The 14,716-nt window shown below is 43.0% G+C and overlaps 1 protein-coding gene across 8 annotated transcripts in view; it reads left to right on the top strand.

The window, feature by feature from the left end:
- Positions 1-14,716, top strand: part of DPP6 (dipeptidyl peptidase like 6) — an 828,258-nt gene that overhangs the window by 537,819 nt on the left and 275,723 nt on the right. For all 8 annotated transcript variants that reach the window (XM_045003877.1, XM_045003879.1, XM_045003881.1 and 5 more), the window contains one exon: positions 12,202-12,316. In XM_045003877.1, coding sequence (XP_044859812.1) covers positions 12,202-12,316 — 115 coding nt within the window. The remainder of the gene's footprint in view (positions 1-12,201; positions 12,317-14,716) is intronic.

The raw sequence follows: 14,716 nt of genomic DNA, 5'->3' as shown, positions 1-14,716 counted from the left end.
GAAATTTTGTGCACTTGGTTTGTTTTCATTTGAGTAATAACCACTCAGACTCAAATGACATCACTATTAAAAACAAAGCAGCATCTTTAGGATTAACAGCCTAAGATGATTTATGAGTGGTGTCTGGTTGGTTTATTTTTTTATATGCATGCTGGTATCTTTCAGTACCGGACAGATTATGCTTCTCCTCCTCATGGTGGAATCAAATGGCTCCGAGGCCCCAAATCTGAAAAGTACTTAAGCACCTGCTTCACTCCATCGCTGCCCAGGACATAAATTAGACATGTGCTTAGGTGCTATTGAAATGGAGATGCTTTCCTGAATTAGGGCTGCAATGGAGTGGAACTGGTGCTGTTCGTCTGTGCAGGGATTTCGGGGGAGAGAAGGAAGGGAGGAAGTGCAGGGGGTGCATGCATCTTTACTAGGGAAGCAGTACTGGGCAGGACACTTGCCAGAGAAAATGACTTTGTGAAGTCACCAGCCAATCTCCCCATTCCCAGTGGAGACATAGTGTGGCTCCATAGCTTTATGAGATGGATTCTTTCCATCTACATGCTGCAGAAGTGGCCCATGTTTAAGGGGTAGATTCGGCCCCGGGTGAAGTTCAGATAGCCCAAAAAACCTCACTTAGTCAATGGGAAATTTCATCTCCACTAAGGGTGAAATCATGACCCATTAAAGTCAATGGGAATTTTTGCGATTGACTTCAATGGAATCAGGATTTCATCCTAATTAGTTCATCTCAGTAAGGACTATATGGATGTCATCCAAAGTCCATTGAATTCCGTTGAAGCCTTTGCATTGACTTCAGTGGGTTTTAGATCAGGATTCCTGTAAATGGTACAGGGTTTAGGCCACAGGGTTGGTATCTGTAAGAATTGGTTAGTTTTTAGCTTTCATTTTTAAATGTACTCCATTACATCACTTTATCTTCAGATTAAATCAGTTCCACAGAGGGCCTTAACATACCCCCCCCTTTTTTTGTGTGTGGTTTCACTGTTACACACAATTAGAATGATATCCAAAGTTAACTATAAATTGGGTACTTTGAATGTAATACATATTAATACCGTCGGGCCAAGAAGTAATAAATTAATCATTGGTAATAATAAAATTGTGGTAGGCAGCATAGATCAGGTTCTGAATTCTGTATGCTATGTAGGTATGCTAACATCTCAAGATTTTCCCTCTTCTAATATCATCCAACAAGAAACAGAAATGATTAGAAACCTGTTTCATATGCCTGAGATGTATGCATCCTTGGTTTTATAATTTGCTGTTACCCTCTCTACCCATGGTAAATGGCCCATGCACCATAAAAGAAATTTATAGCATATCTTTTCAACATCAACAAATATTAGGAAGAAAGTTTCTTTGAACTATACAATGAAATAACTCAATGTAATATTAGCTGAGGTTCCCCTGCCCCTGCCTGTCCCCAGGACTTTATGTAGTTACTCTGTTGAATTTCAGTTGATTGTCTATCTGAATTCACTGTTTGTCACATGAATAATACAATCGCTTGTTTGATTTCCCCTCAAAAATTCGGGGAAAGGTATGGTTAAGGCAACAAATCGGCACAATGTGCATTTCAAAAGCGGGGTAGAATTTGGATACTTAAAAATCATCTTTTTTGTAATAACTTGAAATTAAGCTAAAGGTAGCAGAGGAAGGCTTCCTAGAAATAGGCTACTTAGGACAGGGCACTGGCTTGAGCTTTCAGAAAACAGGGTTCGATGCCTGCCTCTACTGCAAACTTCCTGAGGAACCCCGAGCATATTGCTTTTAGTCTCTTTATCTCTCTCTCCCCATCTATAAAATAGGGGTAAAAGAACTTCCTTTGTCTGTCTTGTGTATTTAAATGGTAAGCGCTTTGGGGCAGGGACAGTCTCTTATTACATGTTTGCACAGTGCCTAGCACCCAGGGACCCTGATTCTGGTTGGGGCCTCCAGCCACTACCAGAATGCAAACAATTAACAACAAAAATTAAGTACTGGGGTAATAAGAAAGTAAGTGTCGATGGACTTCATAGTCCCTTAATGCCACATAGGATCCCATCTGTAGGATTAGTTGCTAGCATTTCTCTAGAACTACTTTAATGCTTTGCAGGGTCCTGCCCCAGCTTCTGTCAGTCTATGTCATGGTCATCACTGCAAATCCTGAAATGTTGGAAGAGGCTTTCTAAAGGGATGGAGCTCCCACCCTATAGGTCAGCAACAGTGCTGTGCAGACTGGCTCTGCCCCTAGAGCCCCGATTGGTTAAGGAATGGGGAGAAAGTAGGTGCTGGCCTCTCCATCCCCGAGCCCTGGTTGGCTAGAGCCCTGGCTGGCTAGAGGCCTGGCAGGAAATCCCTTCCTACTGCTAGTTGAAATCCCTTCCTACTCCTCCCATTGAAAACTGAGAAGCCATTCCATCAGAGACTGCAGGATTGGAGGAGAGGGTTTGTGCTGCAGAGTTTGACTTCCTTTGTGAACAGGGCCAGCCCACAACATTTTGGCACCTGAGGTGGGGAGCTCAAATGATGTCCTCATGCTCCCTCGCTTAGGCCAAAACTTTGAAAGGTCTCAATTCTGCCTTCTTCCTGTTCTACTCCTCTCATGGTACTGCTCTGCTACCTATCCCAATAAAGGAGAGCTAACAACTTAAAATGCCTTGTTCAAAAATTTTAAGTAACACTTAACTTTCAAATGCCTGAACAGCAAATGCAACTTTTCTTGTCTGCATAGTAAACAATGGCATTTTTATCTGTTTGAATAATCAAAGTGGTCCTTTCTGTGCCTTCTTGGTTGCAAAGATTTGAACTACTTCCTGAATTTCCACAGTCTGGGCCAGCTCATGCTCTACTGAGATGGTTGCAAGGCTGACCAGCCTCTCCTGTGTCATTGTGGAGCATAGATGTGTTTTTATTAACTTCAGCTTGGAGAAGCTGCGTTCTCCACTGTTAACTGTTACAGGAAGTGTTAGACGTATGCGCAGAGCAAAAAAGTATTTGGAAAGAGGGTGGTCATCTTATTTGTGCACATATATTCCAGAACAGCCTTTGGAGTTGATCCTGCTGAAATGTATCTTGAAAGGGCCTCATCACCTAAATCAGTTCATCACCTAAATCACTCGCATCAATGTTGCGCATGTGTCAACACTGTCTCTAGTGCCCTGCATTGCTGGTGTAGGTCTTCTTCAGGTATAGTGAGGAGTTTGGGAATATCGTACAACATCCCAGATATGCTGCTGTGTTCCTTGAGCTGCATGAAACGTTCTTCAACTGACAGTATTGCACAATCTAGTACCTGGTTAAAGAATTCAACTTTGAATTGTTGTTTGGGGTCTCTTATGGGATTATCCCATGCCTCATAATCAAAATGTCGTCTTCTTTGGTGACTCTTGTATTCTTGAATGGGTGGGAAAATAGCTTCAGTGTGAAGTTCCTCTGCCAACTTCTGTGCACTCTTCAGAACGTTTTGAAATCCCTCATCTGACCGGTAAGACTGTAGGTATGACTTTGCTTTGTCCAGTTGTTCCATTGCTCCAGATATATCAAGGTCAACACCTTGGAGTCTCTTGCTTACAACATTTATTTCAAACAGTATGTCATGCCACAACACTAAGCACACAGAAATTTGAAGTTATGTATGTTTCTGGTGATTCCATTTCCCTCTGCCACTGTTCTCCCACGAACAGTTCCTGTCATAGCATTAACCTCCATAATGGTAACTATGGCATCATCTATCTTCCAGTTTGGTGTTTGATAGTCTTTATCACCTCCACTCGACTTCCCCATTGTGTGGCACTCAGTGGTTTCAGTGTCAGAGAGGATGTTCTCAGATGTTGCTTCAAAATTTGCCATCAGTGAGTTGATGCAGAGAAAATACATAGATGCTTTGAATTACATTAAAAAATTCAGCACCCTCACTAGAAGCTGATGCTGCATCACTGACCACCAAGTTCAGTGAATGAGAACTGCATGGGACAAAAAGAGCTCGAGTGTTTAACTCTCGGATCCGTGTCTGCACTCCTCTGTTCTTTCCTCTCATGGTGGCACCATTATCATAGCCCTGACCTCTCATGTCAGCTATCGCAATTCCTGTATCTTCCAGCTTTTTAAGAAGCACATTTGTCATACCAGCTCTTGCAGTATCATCAATGTCAATAAATTCTAGAAAATGCTCTCTGACCGTCACCACTGCAGGGACATTTTCACTAGATTCTGTTGTTGTTACAAAACGCATCATTAAAGTCATTTATTCCATATGGCTGATGTCAGGTATGCAGTCCAGAATAACAGAGTAATATCTTGCTGACTTCAGATCTGCCACAATCTTCTGTTTGACTTTTGTTGCCAGTAATCGTATGATCTCATTTTGAACTGTTTTTTCCAAAGTAGTGATGTGTGTACATTTCTTGGGTGGTGACTCTTCTTAGATGCTCCTGGAGTAGAGCATCAAACTCAGCCATCAGTTCCACAATTTTAAGGAAGTTTCTATTTTTTGGCACATACAGCTGATCTGAAGTGCGACGCAGTGCTAGGTTTTAGACAGCAAGCAGTCTCACAATGTCAGTGAGCCTTTTCAGAACATTTTGCCAGTAAAGAGACTCTGATGCAATCTTCTCTTGATGCTGATCATCTACGGTTGCCTTTAACCTTAGTCTCATCTCAAGCTTTTTCATGCTCTCTGGTGATTTGCTGCCTTCTCATGGCATGCCAGATTTCTAGCCAGATTTTTCCAGTCCTTTGTTCCTGTAGAACCCAATGTGGTTGGAACATTAGACTGGAAGAATTTGCAAAAAAACAGTATGCAGCATTCTGGGTTTTTTGAGTCCATAAGCCATGGCCTCTCCACAGTGTCACCATTGGGGATGTCACACCAGTAATGCATTGGATGGAAACTTCTGTTTTCATTGTCTTTGGGGAACATGAAGTTTTTCACTTCCTGTGGCCCATGCAGTACAAGGAAGTTCCTCGGGCTACTGCTCAAGTGGGTCCACAGTCCTGGATCATCTAGACTTAAGGAACTAAACTCAGCAGCAGCTATTTCTTGTGCCTGCACCACACTCTTCTCTGATCTACACTTTTCTTCAGGAATGTGCATGGTTACATCCATTTGAGATGGAGATATGGATGCTGCAGTAGCTGCCAGGTCACCTGCACTCTGACTAACTGGAAGATCAGGCATCTCCTCACCACTCACATCCTCACTGGGGCCAGAAGGCTCACCGTGAACATTTGTGTCTATGTATCTCAGGAGAGCTCCTTCCTGCTTAGATAGAAAAGCTTCCTTTGCTTTCTTTCTTTTTCTAAATGCTGCCCCAGAGGGCCATTTTCTTCTTTCACTCATGACTGCTGTTCTGTGCCAGCTATAGTGGCTCTCAACACTCAGTTGAAGGGGACAAATAAGCAGGCTGGTAGCAGGGCCTGAGTGAGAGAAGATATCAGCGTCTTAAGGGCCTAACTGGCTCCTACTACTTCAATTGACTGCCGGTTCTCCTCAAGTGGATTCAGGGAGGCAGCAGGAAAGAGGAAGCTCCCTGAGAAACTGATGTTAATCAGTCCAGGCTCCTGGGGGTGCTAGAGAGGTACATAAGAGGCTTCTCCTCTCTCTCCCTGCAGCTCCTGCTGCTTTCTGTTATTCCCCCTCACCTTTTCTCCTGCCTGCCTGTTATGTCTCTTGTGCCCTCCTTCCTCCAACACAGCACTCCACCAGGAATTGATGGATTTATTAAAAAGTGACAACATTTTTCTGACTAAAGGGAAGCCTCTTTTATATAGGGAACAGTTCCCAATGACTTAGCTGCTCTGTACACAGTTCTGTATCTATTTTTATCAGATTTTTTTTCTTTCCCCATCTCTGCTTAACCTTTTCAGTCTCTATTTGTTTTTCACTCTGATGGCTTTCGGCTCTATAATGCACCGTGTTCCCTTACGTTTTCTCTCTCCTCTCTGCTCCTGCTGTCATCCTGTCCTAGGTGGAGGGCAAACCCAGGAAAACTGGAATTTACATCAGATTTTCAAGTCATAATATTCAAGTAGATTCAGTTTTAGGCAAAGTGAATTCTGCCTTCCCTAGGAGAAACCAGCTGCTTTGACTTCCCCTTTTCTCTATTAATGCTACGTGGTCTGTGCCAGTTTGTTCTTACAGCACTGTAAGGGCTAAGATATTTGAAACCTCAGGACTGCATATTCCCTGAAGTGACCTTTTATCTATTGTCTATAACTATTGTCTATAACGTTTTTCGAGGCATACAGGTTTACCTTGCTACAGTTCCTTCTGTCACGCTGAGGGCTGTAAGACAATAACAATTGATTGTGACTGCATTAGCATGTTGATAGGATTACAACATTCTAGCCAAATGCTTCCACGAAGTGTAAGATCTCAAATAAAATTCAATAAGTGTAGGATAAAATAAATCTTTGAAAAGTATATTGGTCTGTGTTGCAGCATCAAGACCTACACACTGCTGAAATCATCATTTAATGTATTCCATGCACTGCATCCAACATGAATTTTTAATATTTAGGAAGGCAGAAAAGACACTGTGAGCTACATTTAGATTTTGCAGCTGGAACCCAACACTTCAGAGATCAAGCTTTCCAATATAGGATCATGCAAAAAATATGTATGGATTTGTTGCCTCCCAATAGTCCACCACATTGACTTGTTGAAATGGAGCATTAGATTAGCAGCTATTTAGAGCTTGTCTATACAGTGAGTAACTGCTCATGCAAGCCGGGATGTGAATCGTACAGCATACCAGCTTGCCGCACAATAACTCACTGCGTAGAAAAGCCCTTAATCTGTGCAAGAAAATCCTCCTGAGAATGCAGAAAGGTTGGGTTTTGTGGGCAAAGCTAAGCCCTAGAAGAACAAGTGCTGATACATTAACACTTCTTTTATCTACAGTTTCTCCAAGGCCCTAATCCAACTGTCACTGAAGTTTTTCCGGTGATTTCAGTGGGACCTGGGTCAGGCTCTAAGGCATATAAAAGTCAAACGTTTGCTTCAAAAGGTTTCCACTTCTCACCCATAACTATGCTTTGAATTAGGATAACACAGTGCAGTACAGCTTGCTCGTTTGTTGAAATGTTTTCTCGGGTAACTCTGGCAAACAAAATTCTACAGCTATCTTTTATAATTATACCAGGAGCTCTAACTCCTGGTACCACACATGTGGACCACATATTTCCATGGGAATGAAGGCCACAGTCACTACCAAGTGCTTCCTTTTTCCTGGCAGCGAATTTAATATTATGGGCTGCGTGGGTACCACAGGCCTCATTCTAGATTGTCAACAGAGTGACTTGGTGTGTGTTTCTTGTGGTACATTTTTTAAAACTAGAAGAAACCAGGATTTCAGAAATAAGGAGCCCCACTTTCTAGTGTGCTAATGTTCTTTACCAGCAAACCCCTCTTCTGTAGGATAGCCCCAGTTTTCATGAAGCAAAATTGTGTTCTGTAAGCTAAACTGCAGTTTGGGTTGCAGAATGTTGAGGTATCAGAGGTAGCCCATCATCCACAGTGTGGTTATCATGAACATCGTCACAGGGGCCTTGATGGTCACAGCTCTTACTTGGCCATGTAGAGGAATAAAAGGAATAACCCCTCCTGGCTGTCCTACTGAGATTGTGAATATTGCCTTGGTGAGTAGAGCAAGGATGTCTTGCCCAATACTACTCCCCCCAAAAGTGAGTGGGCAGGGAAGAGGATGAAGGGGAAGTAGATGGAGACTTCACTTTGCTCTGCAGCCTCTCCCACCTTCAACCCCCCACCACAGCCAGAGAAGCTGTGTGAGAACGTGGAGTTGAGTAATTTCCTCAGAGCAAGGGGGACCAGGGAGCGACTTTCAACTAGTTTTGCAAGCCCAGGTGTGATACAGGGGCTAAGACCAAGCCAGGCTCTTTTTGAAACTCATCTTTTAATATTTCGTTGCCTATTCCTACTCCCAGCTCCAGTGAGCAGAAGCTACCAATGTCATTGACCTAATGATTGATTAGTATACTTCGTGTAATGCACAGAATGTTACTAGAGAGTGTGGTATGCTTGATGGAATGAAACGACATAATTCTGCTCTGAAGTCACAAGGATTAGACATTGTCTTTGTCTGGTTAGTGGGAGAAGTAGAAGACACTGCACCTAAAAGAATATCTTTGCAATTACTGCTGTTGCTGGCCCCGGCTCTCTCTTGTTAGTGCTTTTGCCGTGTTTGTAGCAGTGCTTTGCAAGGGAGGAAGTGGGGAGTAGATCAAGCCCTTGCTCCATCCTTCTTCCACCTTTGCCTACTGAAATGTAAGAACCATTTGGTTAGGCTTTGGCTGCCCTCAGGTAGAAGCACTGTGCAATTTGGATGCTTTCTTTCTCTATATCCCTCTGTTCCTTCTGCTCTTGCTGTTCCCTTTTACGGGTAAGGAAGAGTGGTCCTATGGATAAGTGGCATGTCCTAGATTCTTTTCCTGGCTTTTTCCTCTGACTTCCTTGGGGAAAATCACATAATCTCTCTGGGTCCTAGGTTTATCACCTGAAATATGGGGATCGCAATGCAACCCTGATTCACAAGGGTGTTGGAGGCTAAATTAATGTTTGTAAAGATGCTCAAATGGAAGGCACTGGATAATGTCAGGGCATTTCTATCCTCTCTATTTAGTTGCTGTCAGTCTTGCATTTCTCAAAGCTCCTGACCTATTTTTCAGATTCTTCTTCTAATTTCCATGATAAAACAAAATTATTTGCTCCTTCTAATTATATATATTTTTTCAAGTACAAAGCCAAGAAACAGAATAAACAGCAGAAATACAGATGTCACTTTCAGATGCTTACTGGCATGCAGCATGGGTTCTCAGCCTGAGTTCAAGACCTTTGGTATGCCTTGATCCCAAACCACATTAAAGGATCAGAGGGGTAGCCGTGTTAGTCTGGTTCTGTAAAAGCAGCAAAGAATCCTGTGGCACCTTATAGACTAACAGACGTTTTGCAGCATGAGCTTTCGTGGGTGAATATCCACTTCGTCGGATGGCATCGCACGAAAGCTCATGCTGCAAAACGTCTGTTAGTCTATAAGGTGCCACAGGATTCTTTGCTGCTTTCACATTAAAGGAGGGTTCCAAAATTTTATTTTGTTGTGACATGGGGCTCATGATGTGGAAAAAGTTGAGAGCCACTGACATATAGCATTATCCCCAGCATTTCTCCAAGATCAAAGGGAGTGAGATTTTCACAAGTGTTCCACTTTACTTACCATTGGGGTGACATTCTTTGTACAAAAAAACCTCCACATCACAGCAAATGGAATTACTCTTTTGAACTCCACATGCACTTAATTTGGACAAAACAGAACAGAAAGGCTACAGGTATTGACAACATCCCAGCAGAATTTATGAAATTCGGAGGAGAAATATTAGATGTACTCACGAAGTTCTGCAACAAGATCTGATAGACTGGTGAGAGGCCCTCCACATGGACACAGTCAGTAATCATCACTCTGCCAAAGAAACGCAACCTGCAATTGTGTCAAAATTACCAGATCACAAACTTAATTACCCATCCTAGTAAAGTGATGTTGAAAGTCATATTGAACAGATTGAAGCCACAAGCAGAGAATAGCATTGCTGAAGAACAGGCTGGAAGTACCACAGAACAGATTTTCAACCTTCATGTTCTATGTGAGAAGTACTTACAACACCAGCAGGACATCTACCACATCTTTGTTGACTTCAAGAAGGCATTTGACAGAGTGTGGCACAAAGTTCTCTGAGCAACCATGAAGAAGTACAATGATGGTCGTCAGCTTATTGTTACCATTAAACAACTGTATGCCAAGGCCAGCAGTGCAGTTCTCGTCAACGGCACAATAGGAGTGTGGTTTTGCACCACTGTTGGAGTCCGGCAAGGCTGCCTTCTTTCGCCCACACTGTTCAACATCTACTTGGAGCACATAATGATGATGCCCTAGAAGATCACATATGCACAGTCAGCATTGGGGGGCGAACAATCTCAAATCTTTGGTTCGCTGATGACAACAATGGCCTGGCAGGCAGTGAAGATGAACTTGCCAACCTTGTGAAACGACTGGATGAAACCTCCGCAAAATATGGCATGGAAATCAGGGCAGAAAAAAACAAGCTGATGGCAAACAAACGTGATGAGATCAGCTCACACATCACTGTCAGGGGACAAGAGCTGGAGACAGTGAAACAGTTCTAGTATTCGGGCACAATCATCACTGATGAAGGATCCAAGGCAGAAATTCAGGCAAGAACTGCGCAAACAACAGCAGCAGTGGCAAAGCTAAAGCCAATTTGGAGAAATAAGAACATCTCCCTGGAATCCAAACTGAAACTGCTTCACGCATTGGTCATCTCCATTATTCTGTGTGTGTGCAAAACATGGACCCTTATGGCAGAACTTGAATGGAAAATACAGGTAGTAGAGATGAGATGCTTCTTTAAAATCCTGGGCATCTCCTACTTCGACCACGTCACTAATGAAGAGGTCAGCAACATCATCACCCAATGTGTTGGGTCATATGCAGACCTCCTGACGACCGTGAAGAAGTTCAAGCTGAAGTGATATAGCCATGTAACAAGACCATCTGGCCTATTCAAGATCATCCTTCAAGGAACAGTACAGGGGAAGAGAAGAAGAGATAGATTGACAACATGAAAGAGTGGATAGGAATGGACTTTGTGGAGACTCAAGCACTGACACACAGTTGTCGGGGTGGAGATAACAGGTTGATTGCTCATCAGTGATGATGCCCAATGCAGTTATGGGAGTAATGATGATGACGATGATTTCATAGAATATCAGGGTTGGAAGGGACCTCAGGAGATCATCTAGTCCAACCCCCTGCTCAAAGCAGGACTAATCCCCAGACAGATTTTTGCCCCAGATCCCTAAATGCCCCCCTCAAGGATTGAACTCACAACCCTCGGTTTATCAGGCCAATGCTCAAACCACTGAGCTGTCCCTCCACTTCATAAAACCCTCACTCAGAAATGCCAGAGAGATCAGAAACAAAACTATATGGTAAAACCTCAATAATCTCCATCTTATCAGTAAATAGCAGTGTGACTTTTTGAATGTTTGGGGCCAGGCTCAGAGCTGATGCGTAAGACTCGCTTCCGATGAGTCAGTGAACAGAAGGAGGTCTACGTTGATGCAGTATGTTTTGAGGAGCAAGAAAAAGGTGTAAGTCAAGGAGGGGGGTGGCCTAGTTTATCTTCTAGCTACTTACACCCTCCTGTATATTGCTTTTCTTTGTACTCCTCTTTGATGCCTTGGTGCGAGACTTCCTGAAAGTCACATTAAAACTCCTTACACTCAGACTCAGTGAGGAGAGGGGAGGGAGTTGTTACACTGTGGTAAGTGGGCATGAGTCTAAGCGAGTCTTGGGCTACATGAGGCTATGCTGGTGCGATATGCATGTTGGGGCGTTGTAAGAAGGTAGGGTTTACATGACAGTAGCTCCCTCTAGACTTCCTGCACTCGTTCACACCCACCTGTGACTCTGACTCTTGGCCATTTTAATGGAATGTGCACCTCACAGCCCTTTTGATCTAACTCTTTTCCATTTTAGATACGATGACTACACATATTTATGACGTCCTGTACAGTGAGTGCCAGATGATGGCTGCTCCAAAACCTGTGCCCTGGGGGAGGGGGCACCCACACCAAATACTCCCACAAAGGAAGAAGCAATGATATGACCTCCCTCACTCTGCAAGCGCAGGAGATCGGGGAGGGTACCCTAGCATAGCTGTGAGTGCTGACTAGCCCCGAGGAGGTATGCCTGAGCACTGCTGTCACAGCAGACTGAGGCTGACAAGCTGTGCTGGTAAGGCAGGGTGAGGAGGAAGGAGTGTAACAAGGGTGACTGTACAGGGGATACGCTTTCCACTCTCCCTTCAAAGCATTCTAGCTGCTCCTCCCATAGATACACACAGTTACCCAAGAGGAATCATCTCAGATACGGATTTGGCTCATCATATTTATTGGTCTTATACTTTGATTGAGAGTGAATCAGATAAACACCAGAATATGGTACAATGACATAAACTGTAGTCTGAGTGGCTGTTTGTGCTACCATGTTCACTGCAATATATAGTACAGTGTGAATATATTGGAAAAAGTGCATTGCTGTTTGAATTTTGTAGTTTGTTTCCTTGTTCTGATGTCTTTACTTAATATTCCCTGTCCTTTGTTATTTCTAGGAGCTGGTGGGGAGTAATCCTCCACAAAGAAACTGGAAAGGAATTGCAATTGCTTTACTTGTTATTCTGGTTATCTGCTCCCTGATTGTCACCTCTGTTATACTCCTGACACCAGGTATTTATAACCTTTAACTCGCTTGCGTTCTGTTTTTCTTTTGTAATTTTGCACTTCCAAGGGTAGAGACATGATAAAGTGAATGCAAAGTAGAGATCAAATAGTTTCCTATTCTTTAGCTTCCTTTAACATTGGGTGCATAACACTGTCCAGAACATTGTTTTATATCAGGACTCTCTAGAGTCCTGATCCAAAGCCCTTTTATGTTGATAGAAGGATCCATTTGACTTCAGTGGGGTTTGGATCAGACCCCAGCTCTTTATTTTTCTAAGACTGTAAAACACAACCGTGTACTACACAGCTTTGTAGTGGAGTAAATAATTTATACTTCCCAATGGGTCATCTTTAAATTTCATCTTTCAGCCATATTCTGTACGCCTAGCCTTTGTAAATTACTTCTCTTACGATAACTGCCAAGTACCAGGCAGAGGCCATAGGCTTGAATTTTAATGTGAGATCATTATGTTTATTGATTATTACGTATTTCTATGGCTCGTAAATTTCCATGGCTATTTACAGAATAGAGGTAAGATGCTTTCCCTGCCCTGAAGAGCTGACAATCCAAACAAGACAAGAGAAACAAATGTAAGACAAGACATAGCACAACAATTCAGTAACAGGAAGGTTTAGTGGTTGCTAAAGATGGAGGGTGGAAGGTTTCCCTGAAGAGATGGGTTTGACGGAGGAAAAGAGAGGGCTCTCTGTGAACAAGAACAGATGGGTGGTTGCAGGCCTACAGAGCAACATGATAAGAAGCCCAGAGCCAAAACGGGGAAAGGAGACAAAGGGAAGCAACAGGAAAGAGAAGAACATAGGGCATGCAAATGCAAGCTGTGGGAGCAAGATTGCACCAAATTTTGTGTAGGTACCAGTGCTCCATGTACTCCTTAGTAAGTTTGACCTACCTTCTGTGGCAAGATGGCTGGAGTCTACAATCCCAGAGATTCTGTGTCAGCCTCAGATAGAAACCTGCATTTCTTGATTTATTACATTAAATATGAAAATGAATTAGACAACCACTACATTATCCCTTCTGCTATTTAACTTGATACCATATTCAATTTATTTGATTCAGCCCTCTAAATTTTAAGTGTGCTGCAGAATTTTGAACTAGGTCTTCAGCTGGTGTAAATGGACATGGCAGTATCGACTTAAGTATAGCTATGCCAAGATCAGTGGGCTGACGATCTGGGTCCTAGTATTGGAAACACAACACTGCATTGTAGGATTTATCAGATGGAAGGTAGAGGTTTGGCTAGATGGGGTAGGGGGCAGTTACAGTGTTTGACACCTGAAAAGATGTAGCTGTCAGTTTGGCATTGTGGGATAAGCACATTAGATGGATGTTTGTGCTAAAATGATCCACAGCGAAGTAGTTAAGGTTACTGTTTAAACTTCATAGTTAGGTTTCAAAGTTAACACCCCATTGAAATGAATCTTTCTGTTCAGGGCACATTGAGCTATTTTTTTAGGTTTTCTGCTGACTCAGCTTGCATTATCTAGGCAGGTAGAAATTTTCCTGCACTGAATCTTCAGAGCTAGTAGTTGGGGAACAATTTGTCATTGAAGTAATCTGCTGTGATTCAAAAGACATATAGGGAACAGATATGATGAGTAAGCTCTTATTTTTACATAATTGTGTGTGTGTGTGTGTGTATAAGCACATGTGTGCATACATGTATACCTTTTGTCTCTTGGGATGTACATATATGATATAACTATAGGAACATACAGAGCAAATAAAATGTAGGGAAATTTTCCTGTAAATAATAGTGTCCCAGACTCAATCCTACAATTGCCACCCCTATAATACCAGTAGTCCTCTTCCTGTTGGCCCGCTGCTGAAAACCTCTTCCTTTCTTTGTCCAGTTACTCTTCCCTCATACCTACATTTAATAGATCTATCACTTACCTGGAACCAGCTCTCAGTTTAGTCTGTTGCTTTGAGCCACTGGTCCAATGGCCCACTCTGCAGTGTTCCCCCAGGCTTGCAGTGCATAGATCTTCAGGAATCAATCATGAGCATGATGCAAATACCCTAAGTAGGTAGAGTCTGAGGCACTTTGGGAACCCACAGCTGAGTGCAGGATTCTTGGTAGTTCATCGATCCGATGATGACAAATCTGTGCAGATCATCTATTGTTGGTCTCATGGTGTACCCTCTGATGACTGTACAAGCCAATTCTAGAGGTGCACATTTTGCTGCAGATGGTGAATGGGAAGTTCGTGGTCAGTGGATTGTGCGCTGCTGATGCTCTGTGACGTTATTCGCGTGCCTCTTGTAGATGCCGGCAGCAGTCTTCCTCAAAGGCAATGCAGGTATTTCTGACTGTTGCATGCCACTGTGTTCTGTTGCTGGCGGCATCCTCAAGGTCCCCAGGTTTGATACTGCTGTACTGC

This window comes from Mauremys mutica, chromosome 2, assembly GCF_020497125.1.
Source record: "Mauremys mutica isolate MM-2020 ecotype Southern chromosome 2, ASM2049712v1, whole genome shotgun sequence".
Lineage (NCBI taxonomy): Eukaryota > Metazoa > Chordata > Testudines > Geoemydidae > Mauremys > Mauremys mutica.
Note: the sequence above shows the minus strand (reverse complement) of the source record. Positions and strands in the feature narration are given on the sequence as shown.